At 50.3% G+C, this 16144-nt stretch overlaps 8 protein-coding genes across 8 annotated transcripts; 3 read left to right on the plus strand and 5 right to left on the minus strand.

Moving 5' to 3' along the window:
• Positions 1-550: 550 nt before the first annotated feature.
• BJX67DRAFT_374823 (putative JmjC domain protein) lies at positions 551-2932 on the plus strand (the record flags this gene model as incomplete). The annotated part of the gene is made up of 2 exons (XM_071031606.1): positions 551-818; positions 891-2932. The coding sequence occupies 2 exons, from the start codon at positions 551-553 to the stop codon at positions 2930-2932; spliced, it is 2310 nt and encodes a 769-aa protein (XP_070882020.1).
• Positions 2933-3042: 110 nt separating this feature from the next.
• Positions 3043-4030, minus strand: BJX67DRAFT_268362 (uncharacterized protein). Its single transcript, XM_071026473.1, has 4 exons — positions 3830-4030; positions 3712-3773; positions 3324-3654; positions 3043-3247 (listed from the first exon to the last, which is right to left on the minus strand). Exons 1-4 carry the CDS (start codon positions 3912-3914, stop codon positions 3153-3155), a joined length of 573 nt encoding a protein of 190 aa, XP_070882021.1. The 5' UTR covers positions 3915-4030; the 3' UTR covers positions 3043-3152.
• A 15-nt stretch (positions 4031-4045) lies between these two features.
• Positions 4046-4928, plus strand: BJX67DRAFT_364653 (cytochrome c oxidase assembly factor 1 family protein). The gene is made up of 2 exons (XM_071030214.1): positions 4046-4623; positions 4682-4928. Exons 1-2 carry the CDS (start codon positions 4159-4161, stop codon positions 4766-4768), a joined length of 552 nt encoding a protein of 183 aa, XP_070882022.1. The 5' UTR covers positions 4046-4158; the 3' UTR covers positions 4769-4928.
• BJX67DRAFT_364654 (mitochondrial 54S ribosomal protein uL3m) lies at positions 4929-6258 on the minus strand. Its single transcript, XM_071030215.1, has 2 exons — positions 5192-6258; positions 4929-5135 (listed from the first exon to the last, which is right to left on the minus strand). Exons 1-2 carry the CDS (start codon positions 5988-5990, stop codon positions 5029-5031), a joined length of 906 nt encoding a protein of 301 aa, XP_070882023.1. The 5' UTR covers positions 5991-6258; the 3' UTR covers positions 4929-5028.
• A 342-nt stretch (positions 6259-6600) lies between these two features.
• On the plus strand, positions 6601-7397 carry BJX67DRAFT_385027 (uncharacterized protein; the record flags this gene model as incomplete). Its single annotated transcript, XM_071033780.1, has 2 exons — positions 6601-7153; positions 7246-7397. The coding sequence occupies 2 exons, from the start codon at positions 6601-6603 to the stop codon at positions 7395-7397; spliced, it is 705 nt and encodes a 234-aa protein (XP_070882024.1).
• A 194-nt stretch (positions 7398-7591) lies between these two features.
• Positions 7592-12032, minus strand: phoC (putative cyclin dependent kinase inhibitor Pho81). The gene is made up of 10 exons (XM_071026475.1): positions 11674-12032; positions 11481-11565; positions 11301-11423; positions 11192-11242; positions 10996-11136; positions 10882-10929; positions 10806-10823; positions 8469-10716; positions 8240-8409; positions 7592-8153 (listed from the first exon to the last, which is right to left on the minus strand). Coding segments are annotated over exons 1-10 (3102 nt in total). The 5' UTR covers positions 11676-12032; the 3' UTR covers positions 7592-7937.
• On the minus strand, positions 11797-12371 carry BJX67DRAFT_268738 (uncharacterized protein). Its single transcript, XM_071026477.1, has 2 exons — positions 12262-12371; positions 11797-12200 (listed from the first exon to the last, which is right to left on the minus strand). The coding sequence occupies exons 1-2, from the start codon at positions 12270-12272 to the stop codon at positions 11918-11920; spliced, it is 294 nt and encodes a 97-aa protein (XP_070882026.1). The 5' UTR covers positions 12273-12371; the 3' UTR covers positions 11797-11917.
• Positions 12372-13183: 812 nt separating this feature from the next.
• On the minus strand, positions 13184-15503 carry BJX67DRAFT_364674 (uncharacterized protein). The gene has a single exon (XM_071030217.1). It carries the CDS (start codon positions 14946-14948, stop codon positions 13791-13793), a length of 1158 nt encoding a protein of 385 aa, XP_070882027.1. The 5' UTR covers positions 14949-15503; the 3' UTR covers positions 13184-13790.
• Between the last annotated feature and the right edge of the window lie 641 nt (positions 15504-16144).

The raw sequence follows: 16144 nt of genomic DNA on the forward strand, positions 1-16144 counted from the left end.
TCATAATAAAGATCTGTGCAAATCTCGACTCAGGAAAATCTATTCCAGATTTCGAGACTTTGCGGCATCAGTAGGTTGAAGTTGAGCCAGGTTCTCGCCCAAGGAATTTCCACGTGATCTATTCACCACTAATTGGGAATGGTGCTGCTGAGCGCTTGATGATCCTCTTATCATATCCACCATGCGAAACCGGGGAAGAAGCAAGTCCTTTACGCTCACTTCAGAGTTAATGATAATAGGATCAAGGGCGTGGACTGTCTTTTTTTAATATCCTCCGCGACCTCTTCCCGATGATGATTCAGTCGCACTTGGTGTCTTCGTGCATCGCGCATAACACAACACCACACACTTAACGAGACATCAACCCGACGGCACTGGGTCTTGGCCGTAACAACTCGTCTACTCTCTCAATCTACCTTCCGTTGCTCGGCGACATCGCCGGGTTCATCAGTCGATATTTCGGCTCGAAACGAGCAGGCCAAACGTCGATTTCCCAACATCGGTTTCAGCCAGGCAAGGTTCGACGATTTCACTCTAAAAAGTGCTTGAGATGCCTGCCCAACGACCTCGAGCGGCGTTTGAGCCATTTTCTCCGAATTTGAACATTTCGGCATTGGTGAACTCGACGCCAAACTTTGAAGAGGTCGTGAGAATCCATTGCGATGCTATTGATGAAAATGGTCTCGAGAACTTCGAGAAACTTGTCTTGCTGCATGTAGTTGTGCGGGGTTTGCCCCTCGTTGTTGAAGGATTCGATAAGATACTCGACAGTTCTGTTTTCTCTGAGAAATGGCTAAGGAATCACTACTCAGCCAAACGTGAGATTGAGCAAACTCCCCTCCCCATCCCCAATATATATTATCTTTTACTAAGAAGTACTGAAAATGCAGAGGAGCAAGCACGAGATCTGACGGCGAAGAAAAACGTACCACTCACAATTGGGCACTATCTCAAGAACATGCCACTCCTTACTGACCAGTGGAATGAATACAACTACAAGGACACCAGTCTTCAGAGGCTATACCTAAAGGATATTGATTGCCCAAAGATTTGGCATGACTGCTTAAAGAAAATTATACCGCCATTCTTGTTCTACTTGAACAAGTCTGCCGATCTGGAGTCCTTCGAAGGCCCCGGAGCGAGAACCGCTCGATCCTCCAAGGCGCGTAATGCCGCAGGGAAGCAGGTGGCCAAGGCTGGTGACCTGATGAGCTGTCTCCCATCTGACATGCGCGCCGAAAACCTCATGTGCTACATCGGCCATGAGGGAACCTACACACCCGCGCACCAAGAAATGTGTGCCAGTCTGGGGCAAAACCTGATGGTGGACGCGTCGGATGGTTCAGTGGAAAATGGTAACGCCACGCAGCCGGGGTCTTCAGTCTGGTTCATGACTAGCAGCAAGGACCGCAAACTTGTCTCAGAATACTGGAACTCTGTTCTAGGGCATGATATCAATATTGAAGACCACTTTGCGCAAATCAATGCATGGAAGGCTGCACCCTTTACAACATATATTGTGGAACAACGACCGGGGGATTTCATCCTTGTACCTCCTCTCGCGGCGCATCAGGTATGGAACCGGGGAACGAGAACCATGAAGGTCGCATGGAATCGAACAACAGTAGAAACCTTAGAGAGGGCGCTGAACGAAGCACTACCACCCTCAAGGATGGTCTGCCGTGATGAGCAGTATAAGAACAAAGCCATAGTGTTTTACTCGCTCAAACACTACTCGGCGCTTCTTGACGGTGTTGATGAAGCGAATCTTAGGCACCCGAGAGTCCAGCAGCTGCAGAATGAGTTCGAACAGTTATTCGCTCTCTATAACCAGATCATTCTCTCCGAGTCTTTTTCGCAGACCCTTCCGAAAGAAAAAACTGTCGAATATATCCCATTTGACAGCAATATAACTTGCTCATACTGCAGAGGTAACATCTTCAACAGGTTCTTGACTTGTCCATCGTGTGCTACGACGCCGGACGACGCTTATGATATCTGCATGGAATGCTACGCCATGGGCCGAAGTTGTGCTTGCGTTTCGAAACTAAAGTGGGCAGAACAATTTCGATGGAGTGAGCTGATAGAAAAGCACGAAATATGGAGGCAGCAGCTCTTAACGGCGAACCCTTCTCTGGGCGAGAGATTTCGGCCATTCCGGGAAGAACGGGCTGAAATGGGGCGGAAAAGTCTGGCCCAAATCTGCCAAGAGGAGCTCAAGCGGCGCCCGTGGGTTGATATCACCAAGCCAAAGCCAGTTGTCGAGGTAGTAGATGACCTTAGCGAACCCGAAGCGCCCAGCCCGCCTGCAAAGCGAAGAAAGACTGGCCGAAGTGAGAAGTCAACGCCAAAGTCAAAGGCGCCCCGGTGCCACATTTGCAAGTATGCGGAGCCGACATGGAAACTGGCTTCTTGTTCCAATCCCAAATGCTCGCTGAAGTATTGTTATGGGAGTTTATTTAGAGCTTTTAATATGCTCCCGCAGGAAATCCTAGAGACTATAGGTTGGGAATGCCCGAGATGCCGAAAGATTTGCAGCTGCGGCGCTTGCCGCAAAAATCCAAGGATGACACCTTTTGAGCCAACGTCCACATCACTTGGCCATGATACAAGCAAAATCGCGGACCCCCGGAGCGTTGAGAGCTTAGTGGACTTCCGACACTCGAATCTCGGATGGTTGAAGAAGGCTGGAAGTGATGAGATAGGTCGGTTGCGAAAGCATCAAGAGGAAGCAGACGCGAAGCGCAACCAGGCTCTGGAGGACAATTCAATACAAGTGGAATTCTATCCGGATATGTCCCAGGGTCTCGACTACAGCCAGCTGGAGTTAGAGAAGGTCGCCCAAGCCGCCTTCCACGCAAACTATGCGGATATTCCGGTCGACCCCGCATTGGAGAGTTCAATTCTCGCACCTGTTAATTCTTGGGGCTAGCCAGTCTATTTCGACGTAGTCCAATCTTAATTCTTTATCATAATCTACGTGATCAAGATAGCGTATTCTGGGGTTTGTAAGTAAGAAGTATAACTAATGTGTTATCTTGTCTCATAAAGAGCAATAGCAGGCCGTTATGAGTCAATTCTAGGGGAACCAAATTGACGCTCCACACGACCAGAAGTCAGTATCTAAGGGAAATGTACCGAAAAGACGAATACTATGCTCCCTTATACTCATATCGAAGATCCTCGAGTGGTTTCAAGTCGACGGACACCATAGCATGGCGCGCAAGCAGGACAATCATAAGTAAAGCTATGTCACATTAGCCTCCACGCTCTCTATCGAAACAGATTGCAGTGAGGCAGAGGAATGAAAGAGCGAGACGTACCGCCCGGAACTAAGTACGCCACTGGCAGATGCCCAGGCGGCGACCCCCCAGAGGAGAAGAGATAAACAAGACCCAGAAGTACACAAATCGCCGCATTCCCCGGAATAATAAACCTCCGAACATACATCATGAGATCTGGATTTCGTATTGGTCGCTTGCCCTTTGGATCTGGACGCTGCGGCGGGATATACTTCATTGTATAGGCCGTGGCGAGTAACGATAAGATGCTGAGCAGGGAGTAAATCCGTGTGGAGAATCCTATGCCTGCTGGTGATAGTAGCGAGGGGAGGAGAAATACAGTCGATAGGAGAGGAATCGCGGCAAAGACGAGCTACAGACTAGGTCTTAGCACTTGACTAGGTAGGAGCCCGTGGCGGGGAATCGTTACGCCATATTCGGCATTCCTCTTGTCATTTTGTTGTTGTAGATGTCTAATCACGCGCTCCTGCTCTACTCTTTTATCAGAAGAGAAGGCTTGTTACTTGGAGTTGAGGGTCGTAGCTCACCTTCTTCGTCCAATTCCCCACGGCCATCGTCATCGCTTGAATCTTCTGGATAGCGGAATGCTTTGCGAAGTCTTGCTGAGGCCATGCCGCTAGATCCTCAGCAGTTATCTGGGCAACTGCGACTGAAGAAAAGGAACGGGATGAGTCCCAAATTTCATTAAATCATCACTCTTCGCATCATGCGCACAAAGTTTGTCTTGTTTGGTCAATTTCCACTTCCGTCTCACCAGCCGAGCTCTTCACATCCCCATCAACAATCTTTTGCTCACCGGCCAACTCAACATTCCTTGACCTAGGGGATCCAATTCAATCAGCTAGCTTCGCTAGAAATGGTGTTCCGAATCGCCCGAAGACGCATTGGTGTTCCGTACCTTCCCCGTACCACCATACGAATCGACCCCCGGCGCACCCTCATCCCCGCCCCAGCAGCAAATTCCGGCCCTATAACGGAGCGCCGCGCGGACCGCGAGCTCCCATCCGTTCACAGTGAGGGCCGCCGATGGATCCGCACATTGCCGATATTTGCCATTGTCGTCGGCGCCGCGATGCTTGGTATCTTCAACTACCAGAAGTCGTCGTCGAGCGTCGTGAGCAGCACATTGTACGCTCTGCGGACCTCGCCGCGCGCGCGCGAGATCCTGGGCGACCAAATTTATTTCGCACAGCAGATCCCGTGGATTAGTGGAGAGATGAACCAGTTGCATGGGCGGATTGATATCTCGTTTTGGGTGAAGGGCACGAAGGCGCAAGGGAAAATGAGATTTCGGAGTGTAAGGCCGGACCGGATGAGCTTTGTGAGTTTCCTTCTGTTTTCTGGGAGATAAGGAAAGGGCTAACAGGTTGGATTGATAGTTCCGCACTGAGGAATGGAGCTTAACGACAGAAGACGGAACTGTGGTTCAGCTACTCGAGGACAACCATGATCCATTCCGTCAATAGTGAGCAAGTGCTGGAAGGCATGCGACAACGATGATATTGGCGTGGGGCCGATTTTATACCGTATTCTGGGCAATCTTTGAGCATTAAGTTGAGGCGTTTTGGTTATGCATTGGTATTGATAGCGAGTCTCCCAGAGACAAGAGCCGAGATGAGGGAGAATTGAAGAAAATGAGGATATCATTTATGTATCATATACAGACGCCGCTCTAGAGACAAGATAGTGTGTAATAGTACATTTTCGGAAGAGAACTCCAAAGTAGTTATGTCGAGGTCTCAGTCGCCTCTGTCGTTTCCGCAAAGGTTGGCCAAGGCTTCTTGATAGCATCCTGTATCCTGATAACGCATCCTCGAGGGCCGCTCACGGAACCTATAGAATCCAGTTAATCCAGTCGAGAGAACACTTGGAGCGTAAGGGGAACATACCATTAACAAGAACCAGCCCGTTCTCCACATCGACCTTAAGGACCTTCAGGTTTTGCACCGTATTCTGCTCATTCCCCATATTCCCCGCCATCTTCTTCCCAGGATACACCCTGGAGCCACCGCCCTGGCTAGGACCCGCAGAACCGAGCGATCGATGCGTCAAACTAACACCGTGACTGCGATCCTGACCCCCGAACCCATGCCGCTTCATCACACCAGCAAATCCCTTTCCCTTCGAGTTAGACCGTGCATCCACATATTGGCCCTCTTGAAACCAATTCGCATTTAAAAGCTTCCCGACAGGCACAAGGCCACTTTCATCCTTCACACGGAACTCATAGACGTGTCGTTTAGGGGAGACCCCTTGTCCGGAATAATGGCCGAGTAACGCCTTTGTCACGTTCTTGGGGTGTTTCCACCCCGAGCCGACCTGCACGGCGTAGTACCCGTGTACGTCTCTCGTTTTGTGCGCGACGACCTGTACTCGGTCGAGTTGGAGGACTGTACAAGGGATGCGTTTTCCAGTTTCTGGGTCAAAGATGGCGGACATGCCCTTCTTTATAGCGATAACTCCTGTGCGAAGCGGAAGAGTAGCCGCTTTCCGCTCGAGGGCAGCGGTAGGAGTTGACTTCAGGACGGGGAGATTGGGGCTGACATTAAATCGAGACGGTTTGGGAGGATTCAGCGAGCGGATGCCGAATGTGCGGATGGAATTGGTGGCTGGTAGGATATATTGGGGGTTGACGGCCCCGAGGGAGAAGGGAAGCTGTATTAAGCTCCCTGATAGACGAGGGGGCATGGTGATTATGGTTGAATTGTATGGTTATCTGTTGCGCCAGCTGTTTGGCCTGGGAGAATTTTCGGGCGAAGGCGGTGTGTTTATGTCTTAGATATCAGGCATCAACAGTTGTCGATTCTTGGAATGAGCTCGGCCGGACTTGGGAACAAGAATACTATAACTTAACTTCATACACATTGATACGAAAGTGAATCTAACCTTACTCCCTCGAGTATTCCCAGTTCTGAACCCGGTCATATTTGATCGGGAGAGAACCTTTAACTCCGCACGCAGACGGCGCCAGACCTCCCGTCGCTGTCCCGAATGATCCGTCGTCACCCCCGATCGCCGAGCCCGATCCACCCGTTCATGTTCCCGGCCCAGCCGAACGTCATCTCACCAAAGCACTTCTTTCTCCCTCTCTCTTTCTCTTCTCGGCATTTTCTGGCTACCTATATTCTTGTTCTCTCTCATATTATCCCTATAGCTCACGAATTTTCCCGATATTTCCCAGCCAAATCAAGAAACTGCGTCCAACCTCTCCACCCGGAGCGCCAAAAGAAGAAAAAAAGAAAACAAAAGAAAAAAAAAAAAATTAAGAACAGACGGAAAAGAAAGAACGCCAACGAAGATGTCTCTCCAACAACCACTCCGACTCTGGGCCTTCCGAACCCTAAATCTCAACCTCAAGATCGCTCCGTATTCCTCCCGAACAACAACGATGATGCGCACTAGCCGCCTCACACCCCGGCGCCCTTTCTCATCCCAACAACCGCGATTCAGAACATATAATCAACACCAGCAAAGACTGCGCTCCTTCCATAGCACCCGCTCACTGCCCAACAAGTCCGGGCCCTCCCCATACACATACGAATCACCCAATTCCACCCCGTCCCTGTCTCAACGTCTCAAGACCCTCTCTCGCGAATACGGTTGGTCCGCGCTCTGGATCTACCTCTTTCTCTCGGCATTGGACTTCCCATTCTGTTTCGCAGGCGTGCGGTATCTAGGGGCTGAAAAGATAGGACACTACGAGCATGTCGTTGTCGAAAGCATGAAGGGCGCGGTAGAGAAGGTATGGCCCGGGCTTTTCGCGAAGACGAAAGAGGAGGAGGAAGAGGAGGAGGAGGTCGCCAGGAAGGCCCGGGCTGCTGAGGAGAATGAGAGTACCAGTGAGGGTGCTAGTACGTCGCCTCTATTTTCTTTTCTCTCCCCCCTTCTTATCTCGCGATGCTCTATCTGGTCGGATGGATTTGCTGATGCATCACGTTGTTAGGTTTATGGACGCAGCTTGCTTTGGCTTATGCCATTCACAAGAGCTTTATCTTTGTGCGTGTGCCCCTGACGGCGGCGATCACGCCGAAAGTCGTTAAACAACTCCGGAAATGGGGCTGGGATGTTTTGAAGGGGAAGCCGAAGGCTAGGTAGGTATGAGCTCTTCATTTCACCGGACCTGCTCTGGATATCTCATCCCACGCCTCGGACGATACGCGGCACATACTTCTTGCATTATCCCCCATTCTTTTCATTGGTTGCATAGCGATGTAAAATTAGATGGTGCGCTCATGATTCGATAGTACATTGTACATTAGTCGTTAGATCTAATCCCCCCACTCTCACCATTTCGCAACGGGTATTTCGCCAAAACAGGAGGGTCGACAGATAGACATCATAGACAGAAACGAGGACGAAAAGAAAAAGAAACTGAACCCATGTCTAGCTTTTCCACCAGAGATTCTCGCAGTACCCAACATGTTCAATATGGCAGATGCTGCAGTTGAAAATGCAATGAAACAAAACACAAAATGCCTCCGGGAACTGATAAGAAAATTGCTACTCATACTCATGATCATCGTTGACGTTTGCGGAGACATAGATAGGAAAACAATAAGGAAGGGAACGGGATAGGGGTTATATGGGTGGGGTATAGGTAAATAGATATGGAAACAGAGAACACAACGGCCATCATCACATATCAATCATGTCGTTAAACCTCAAAATGCCGTTGGCCTTCATCACACCATTCACACCATCGGGCATGCGGTATGCCCACTCGGCCACCCCCAGTGAGCTTGTGGCTGACACGGCGTGGTGATGCTCCGGTTGTTCGGCGTCGTCCGAGGTATCTGCTACAAGTACAAGGCCAAGTTCCTTGATTGTATCTATCAAGGCCGGCACAACATTCTAGAAAACGTCACAATTAGTAGACGCAGTTGGAATCGGTTTAGCGTGAACTAGGCATAGCCCACGAGAAGGGTTGGAGAACTCACCAGGAGACTGGATCGGCATATCAGGCCCATGAAATTGTTAATTTGGGCTATGCGTGCCGATTCCTTAATAGACATTGATGCCCGACCGCTACTATCAACATCTGGATGCGTCCCTGCATTGCGGGCCAAGTCCCTAATTTGGCCGAGATCGTTGCAGAGGAGCACGGGGTCTTGGAGTTTGAGTTAGTATACAAGAATAGAACGGATCCCGGAGTGCATGAAATCATACAATTTGGTTGCTTCCAGTTCAGTGCAATGCAGATATTGGCGTTGTAAGAGGTGAAAACAACGGAACGCATAAAATCCGGGTTATGATCACGAGCGATGCGGGCATGGTCGAAGACAACGGTTAAGATAGCATCGGCGAAGCTATTGACATCCGCCATGGACGTCATACTTAACGCTTGCTCCTCGGCAGCTGACGGGTAAAGAATAGACAAGTTGATGTTCACGTTAACGGGAAGGTTCTGGAAGACCTCGCGCAGGGTTAGGAATGATGCTGCTAGGAGTCTGTGGGCGAGCGCGAGGTCCTCGGATGCGTGTGTCCGTAGAAACTCAAAGATTTCTGACCGGTTCACACCCTTTTCGCTACCGATTGCTTGAAACTCAGACAAGCTGAGATGGCAGAGGGCAATATCTATGCCATAGTGTTTCACTGTGTATTGAGGGTAGACCACAGGGATCCCATCTCTAGTGAGCTGGACGAAGAGCTGAATATGGTCTCCTGATAGGCTTGAACCCGTGACGAGACCATTATGTGCGGAATCAATAGCACTAGTCGCTTTCCAGTAGGTTGCAAAATGCGTGATCTCGAGCGGATCCCCGTGGTAGGGCTTGATAACCTGGAATCCGAAACGCAGCTGTCCAATTGACCGCAACCGAGGATCGAAAAGCGGCAAACAGCAAGAGCCGGCACTAGAATTCTCGGCTTTGAATATTGTTGGGAGCGCAACAGTTTTAGCTATCACCTTAGAGCCAAATGTAGGGAAAATCTCGAAGTCAACGGTGAAACTTTGCAGGGTATCGACGTGGAAAGAGATCATTCGCGAGTCTTCCTGAATCGGGAGCATCACGGTTCGCGGGATCAGATCTGACAATTTTGAAGATATGGTTAACCGAGCGGCAGGGTAACGACCCGCCTGATCAAAGATGATCGAGCTAGTTGGGTCGAATAAGATTTGTACAAACACCTTTTTGTCTAGGAAATTGTGGCCATAGCGTCGCAACGGGATGATCGGGGGCGGCAGGGATAGAATGGGAATACCGTCGATCGCCTCCGTCTCTTCATCTCCTGTTGCAGTTTTCTCTTGCCAGTCAACGACGGTGGAGCTTGGTTCTTGCAATCTCAAGCCGTTCAGAATATCTAGCGGTCGCTGCGACGGGCGCGACTCGGTACGATGAGACCAAAGCAGGAGCATGCATTCAAGATGGCCCTCCCAGGCAGCATAGTACATCGCGGCCAGGCCCTTCTCATCCGCCACATCAGCATCAACACCTATTTCCAGGAGTGTTCGCAGGCAGTTCACGTAGCCCTCGCTAGCTGCATGGAACAAAGGAGTCCACTGGTATAATTTGTCTCTTTGATTCAGATCGGCCCCATGCTGTCTGAGCAGTAAAAGTATTTCAGGTGATTGTGAAGCGCGTGCCACCATGTGCTGAGGGTAGAGACCTTCCGCATCAGGAAGGAGCTGGGCGTGTCGTTCCAAGAGCATTTTCACGATTGGGAGAGAGCCATATTGGCATGCCAGGTTCAGCGGAATATGGTCAGAGTCAGACGTCGGGTCGATGCGGGCATTGTTTCGAAGAAGCTGCTCAGCACAGTCTAGCTGATTTTTGACGATGCTATGGATTAAGGGGGTAAAATTATCGTGGTCCAGAATATCAACAGTAGTGGGGTCTGCTGCTAACAGTTGCTGCACCATCTCTACGCGGCCATGTATACAGGCATAGTGTAGAGGGATTCTTCCGTAGACATCAGACCTCAAAACATCGACCCCATTCGCTAGACATGCCTTGAAGACAAAATCTCGGCCGGAGATAGCAGCCTCGTGCAGGCAGTTGCGTTCGTTGATGTCATCCTCAGCGGATAAGTCTACTAAACCACTTTCGAGAAGAGCCGCGAGCACATCGTCAGAAAACTCGTTGATTGCGACAAGGAAAGTCCGCGTTGCGCGCTCACGGGAATCGGGCGACGATTTCAGCTTAAGTGCCCATTCGCGCAATGCTTGTAGATTTCCGGCACTAGCAGACTGCAGAACCTGAAGGTCAAGATCTTCTTCCTCCGAGCCAAAGGGTTGCAGTCCTGTCGTTCGCTCGGCGGGACGAGTGGTGTCAAGGTTTATATTCTCACCCTCCGCCCAGGCTTCGAGCTCGAGCCGGGCGGTCGTTGCACGATCAGACAGATCACGCAAAACGTCCCTGTTGAAACACGGTTGTACTTCGACGGCGCGGTGAAGATACAGCTCTTTCATGCGAGACTATAGGCGATGAAATGGTAAGCGCAAAGGGATACACGAGAGTGGAAGGAGGGGAGAGAGGCGAGCGAGGAAGCAAAGATAATCCAGACCTTTGAAGTCTTATCCCACTACATTACCCAATTAGCCGTGCCAATCCACAAGCGGGAGAAGAACCGCTTTACGAACCTTTTTCAGAATCTTTGACATGGCGGTCTCATTGATCTCAACAAATTGCTGCATCGCAAAAGTAAACGTATCAGGATGTCTGCTTCAGTTTATGTTGGATGTAATGGAGCTCACCTGGAGTTTGTTCAGGTCACCGTCAAATTGCTGAAACCCTTCAAGAAGAGTGACCAGGTTTGTCGGCGCCTTTGAGTTGGTCACTGTCCGTGACTGAACTACTCGCTTCTTATCGACCAGCGTTTTCAATCGTTGAGAAAACTGCCGTCTGAAGTCAGTCGTGTCCGTACGCCAGGGGTTCAGCAGCAAGACGAACCTCGGCTTCTTTCTGTAAATAGAAAGCATTGACCTTTTCTATTTCGCGTTCCTGACCGAGGGTTCAGTAAGTATCCAATCCACACCAGGTTTCCCCAAGTCCGCCATACCAGTCGAAAGAAAAACACCTCCTTATTCGCCCTTAGGGCAGCCTGCGCTTCGGATGCATTTTGAGGGACGGCCGCGGAGCTCTGAGCGGGGATAGTAGGAGTCGCACTCAGTTGCTTGATAAGCTGTGTGTTCGCCGTCAGAAATCATACTGAAGACAATTCCAAGAATGCAATGTCGACCTTTTTTAATGCCTTGTAGTTCACAAAACTTGCGGCATATTCTGGCAAATCAAGTTGTCTGCGTTGTATCTGCTTGCCGAACTTCCTGCACCCCTGTGGTTAGTTATCGGTAGAGAAACAAAGTGACTCCCACGAGCCGTCTGTAGTCGATTACGCCGGCACTCCAAGCTTGTTTTTGAGAACAAGGACGTACATATTGTTAAGCCTTCTTCAGGGAGCCAAGGGCTCTCTGCCAGTCTCTCGGTGCAGACGTGCCTAATCAGGCAGGGGCTTCACGGATTGGACGAGATGAGGTTAAAAAAAGTCCAATCCGGGAGCGTCAATGTAAAACAGTGAACAGCGATTTAAAACAGGGAAAGGGTTGAAATGAGAAGGAAAAAGAGGAAAAAGGTGGACAAATCGACCCTCACGGCAACCAAAACTACCCCTCGGCAGAGCTATGTGATTGAGGGGAGGCAAAAGAAGACTTGGAACAAAAGACAGTCTCGAAGTGGGGCAAGAGATAGACAGATACAACCTGGAAGAACCGCCAGCAAGTCAAAGGACAAGCAGCAGCAGGATCCAGAAGGGAGCGTTCGACGGTTTGAGTGTTGAGACGAGAGTGGGCTGTGGAGTCCTGGCTGGGACAGTAAGATGGCGGCTCCCTCCTCAGGGACGCTGGATCCAAGGACAGCCGACACTATACTCTCGGAGCGCTCAACTTTAGTACAAGATATGAGACTTAGCGTCGGAAGAGGAGCTGAGCATTTCCGCGCAAGAAGTCCAGGGCTGTCAATCGTACCTGTCCCTCATCCCTTGTTCTTCAAGAAAGGCGGAGAGGATCGAAAAGGCATGGTCTAATCCCAGAGATCAAACTGCGAGGAGGGATGTCAGGCCTCCTCTTGCCCAGTCTAATATGGGGGGCGGAACCGGGCCTCAACCAAGCCTGCTTTGCTCTTTTTACCCGTCAATCAATCGAAGGAGAGTCGACAAGGCCAGGGCGGGGCGCTGTCAGCACTCAGACAACATGCAAAACTGGACTGGGCTCAGGAGATCCCTACCAGAAGGAATGAGGAATCGGGGAGGAGAACAAATTGAGATGGACCACTCAAAAGACAACAGGCATGGCAGAAACACACGGAGTGTGGCCGTTCGGGTGAGGTTCATATCCAGAAGGAAAAGAAAGAGTGAGGTGGAGAGCTTCAGGTAGCTGGCTCCGAGCCAATCACAACTATTAACTTGCCCACGTTGTCGTCTGGGAGGTACGCTAAGCCTGCATGCCCTGGAGAAACAGCCCAACCAAAGCCACCTTAGTCGCAACGTGCACTTCCAGCTGAAGGCCGATCTCTCGTCTGGTGGATGCTTGGCCTCCCTGGTTCTCATGATCATGATTGCTTTTCTCTTCAACCCTCGACTCCTCGAGATCTCAGCTGGGGTCTTGACATTTGCAGATCGATCAATGACACAACCGTTCCGGCTCCATCTGCTCAATCAGAATATCAGTTGTTGCAGGATCTTCATAACCTGGCCAGTTAAGCTCTTGCAAGGTTATGACTCGCTCCTCGTCCTAAAGAGCCTCCCTGAAAGAGCAGTCAAGCTCCCTCCGCTCTTCATCACACCCAGGAAGCTTGTTACAAGTCATTGCCGCGAAAAGCACAGAGCTCGTTACCCTGATCTCTTTTCTCTATTTCTGATTCATTAGACTCACGGAGACACTAACCGTGTGAAATGTCAAGATATATATATATATATTTGATAAAAAGATACAGCCTCATTTACTACCAGCACGCGAATCGAGAAACGAGGGCGAAGAACTTTCCTCGAATTGCTCTTAGAACCGAGACATCGTGCACGAAGAAAATATAAGTAAAAAGCACAAGAACATATCAAAACATACCTCACCAAGTACAGAGGGCCTTGCAGATTTCGTGCATATGCTGTAAGATACCGCTGTAAGAGGCCCCGGCCCGAGGGGACCATGATGAACAAACCAATCAGGAAAAGAAGAGCCAAACGAGTCGCGATGGAAGTTCAAGTTGGTATCACGTTCAAGAAAAAAGGCAGAAACAAGCCCGTACTAGGCTCGCCAGGGTCAACGGTGGCCGTGATTGGTCCAGTCAAAACTTGGAAGGTATAACTAAAAGCGAAGAGAAGAAAACCTTGGAAGAAAGATCTAGATGCTGGCATGGTAAGGCGTAGAGTGCCGTTGAGCTCTTGTTTGGCCGTGCTCTGCTCTACCGCTTCCGACGCCCGGCCCGCGTAAACGAATGTGAGATTTGGATCCTAGAATAAATATATATAAGAAAGCAAAACCAACCCTCTACGGCTTGCTCAGAAATTTTGTGCGATACCAGCATTCCCTTGACGAGGGAACACGGACGGATTCTGGATCTGGGTGTTCCGACGTGCTTGAACATCCCGAATGACCGGCTGGCCTCCTGCATATGGATCGCTGTACCCTCCGTATTGCTGCTGCACATCGGCGTAATACGGATTTTCGTCGTAGTATTGGCCGCCTGGGTGGTTGGTGGACATGTGGCTTTCCTCCGAAATGTCGGAGTGGTTACCCGCAGAATACGCGGACGACGCATTAGATGGCCCGCGGTGGACGCCGGCATCGCGTTGGTTGGAAGTAGCTGCAGCAGCTACTGGAGCAGCACCCAAAATGCCATAGGGTTCAGTTTCACCGAGAGCTCCGTGCCCGTCGGAAAACTGGGCGGTGCCATCGCTTGGGGTAGTGGCATGGTGGTAACCTGGCTGGCTGCCGGTGTCAGATATTGCAAGACCAGCACCAGCACTGCTCGACATGTTTGTAGACGCTTTACGACCGGCCGACGTCGTTCCCCACCCACGGTATCCTGAATTGTCGTCCGTGGCGGCGCCGCCCATGACGGCAGGCAATGTTGGGTCGCCATTCGGGTTGAACCCATACTCCTCAACTTCCTTTCTACGTTCCTCCTCTGCGACCTTCTTTGCTTTGTGCCTTCTCCAGAGCCACAGGCCAACCAAGACAAGAATAGCGACGGACACGACTGGAACAACTACAGCGACAGCTATGGTGCCACCTGCCGAGAGCCCAGAGTTGCTATCGCCCGTTTCTGATGGTGTGGCGGTAGCGGAAGGCTCTATCGTCGAAGTTGGTTCTCCATCCGTTGTCGTCGTCGTCGTCGTCGGAGTTGAGGTAATGGTAATAGTGGTTGTTGTGGGTGCGGTGGTAGGCTCCTCTTCTGAGGAAGTACTTGAATCGGTAGTACTTGTAGGTTCTTCGGTAGAGGTCGTTGTGGTACTTGTGGGGGTAGGAGTAGAAGTCTCGGTAGTTTGAGTTGTGCTGGTATCAGTGGATGTCGATGAGGAGGTCGTGGTCTCCGACGACGACGGCGGCGGCTCGGTAGTCGTCGTCGAAGTGGTCTCAGTCGGCTCGATAGGGTCAGTGGTGGATGGAGTTGGTGGATCGTTTGTTGTGGTAGGTCCGGGGCCGGGGCTGTTCATGACGGATAAACTTAGGGCAATGGCGTTGCCCAGTAATCTCTTCTCAGTTGATTTCACCGTCCAAGTGCACAGAATATTCCAACAACTTCAGCCTGAAACCGATAATAGATTCCCGTTTCGATTTCAAGTATGATCCAAATGGGTCTCACCGCAGTGATCAGAATGGCGATGCGTGTCCGACCGGAGAATAACCTAGCCTCCAGAAACTTTCAGAGAAAATTGTATTAAAAAAATGCGATCAAATGGCGGAAGATTAATCGGTAATGCAATTAAATGGTTATTATGTGTGCAGAAAATGTCGAAGATTATTTCGAAGGTGTCGGGAGACGCAGTGGTGCTGCAGGAGCTCCCTCGCCTGTCGAGAGAGCCGTCAGGGGTGAAGTCAATATAGGAGGTTCGATTCAGGCCCATCTACTAATCTCGATCAAGTCTCACGCGAAATATGCAAGTCTTCTCATATTAAAAAGTGAAGGATTTGAACAACAATGAGATGATGAGAATTGAAGGGAACAGGTCCCAATGAAGAGAGAAAGAAGAGTGAGAGAGAAGGGGAGAGGAACGCGAGAGCGTGAGATTTAGTGGGCGATGGAAAAAGTGGAGAGACTCCAAGAAAAGCACAGCCGATGGAGAACCTGGAACCAAACCGCGACCACCAACTGGTCAGGCACTTTATTATTATTCTTAGCGGCCACTCACGATTTGCTTCTCAGACGCTTTGGATGACCCAAGTTGTCTGGAGCCGGAGAACTTTTAAGAATTGCCAGCACAAGAATTCGAAGCGGAATGTCCTGTTCCGAACTATCTGTATTCATACAATCATCATTATTATTGCCAGGTTTCACTCCTCAGAGATGGCGGCCGAGTTCAGACCTTCCAGGCCCTCTGGAATTGAATCTGACGTGCCGGGATCGGAACTCAAAGACTCCACCACCTTTGCAACCAAACATTGAGGACCACACTGTTGATGGTCGTTCTGAGGAAGTTTCCCCATCCATCAGTTCTGAAAAAAGAAGCCGACAATCATAGTTTAAGAATGCTGCTGGTTGCAAATGTGTCATTTTGGGAGATAAGAGTGCCACGAGTATCCCATGCCGGATCTGGAGAAGGCCAGGGCTCCCGGCCTTTGAAAGAGATTCAGATCCCTCTTCCGTTTGCAGGACCCACGGTTCAAGACGGTGCGAATCGACTGTTGCCGG

Source organism: Aspergillus lucknowensis (assembly GCF_044049455.1).
Source record: "Aspergillus lucknowensis strain CBS 449.75 chromosome Unknown BJX67scaffold_57, whole genome shotgun sequence".
In the NCBI taxonomy this organism is placed as follows: Eukaryota; Fungi; Ascomycota; class Eurotiomycetes; order Eurotiales; family Aspergillaceae; genus Aspergillus; species Aspergillus lucknowensis.

What these genes read in the sequence shown, in the direction of transcription:
- BJX67DRAFT_268362 (XM_071026473.1), bottom strand. Translation starts at nt 3,914, where the DNA reads ATGGCCTCAGCAAGACTTCGCAAAGCATTCCGCTATCCAGAAGATTCA. An exon ending in TGGGGAATTGGACGAAGAAG is followed by an intron (nt 3,774 to 3,829) that starts GTGAGCTACGAC and finishes ATAAAAGAGTAG; the next exon opens with AGCAGGAGCGCGTGATTAGA. An exon ending in GGCGTACTTAGTTCCGGGCG is followed by an intron (nt 3,248 to 3,323) that starts GTACGTCTCGCT and finishes AATGTGACATAG; the next exon opens with CTTTACTTATGATTGTCCTG.
- BJX67DRAFT_364653 (XM_071030214.1), top strand. Translation starts at nt 4,159, where the DNA reads ATGGTGTTCCGAATCGCCCGAAGACGCATTGGTGTTCCGTACCTTCCC. An exon ending in GGCCGGACCGGATGAGCTTT is followed by an intron (nt 4,624 to 4,681) that starts GTGAGTTTCCTT and finishes TTGGATTGATAG; the next exon opens with TTCCGCACTGAGGAATGGAG.
- BJX67DRAFT_364654 (XM_071030215.1), bottom strand. Translation starts at nt 5,990, where the DNA reads ATGCCCCCTCGTCTATCAGGGAGCTTAATACAGCTTCCCTTCTCCCTC. An exon ending in CGGGCTGGTTCTTGTTAATG is followed by an intron (nt 5,136 to 5,191) that starts GTATGTTCCCCT and finishes TGGATTCTATAG; the next exon opens with GTTCCGTGAGCGGCCCTCGA.
- phoC (XM_071026475.1), bottom strand. An exon ending in ATTTACAGAAAGAAGCCGAG is followed by an intron (nt 11,137 to 11,191) that starts GTTCGTCTTGCT and finishes TTCAGACGGCAG; the next exon opens with TTTTCTCAACGATTGAAAAC. An exon ending in TATGCCGATCCAGTCTCCTG is followed by an intron (nt 8,154 to 8,239) that starts GTGAGTTCTCCA and finishes GACGTTTTCTAG; the next exon opens with AATGTTGTGCCGGCCTTGAT.
- BJX67DRAFT_364674 (XM_071030217.1), bottom strand. Translation starts at nt 14,948, where the DNA reads ATGAACAGCCCCGGCCCCGGACCTACCACAACAAACGATCCACCAACT.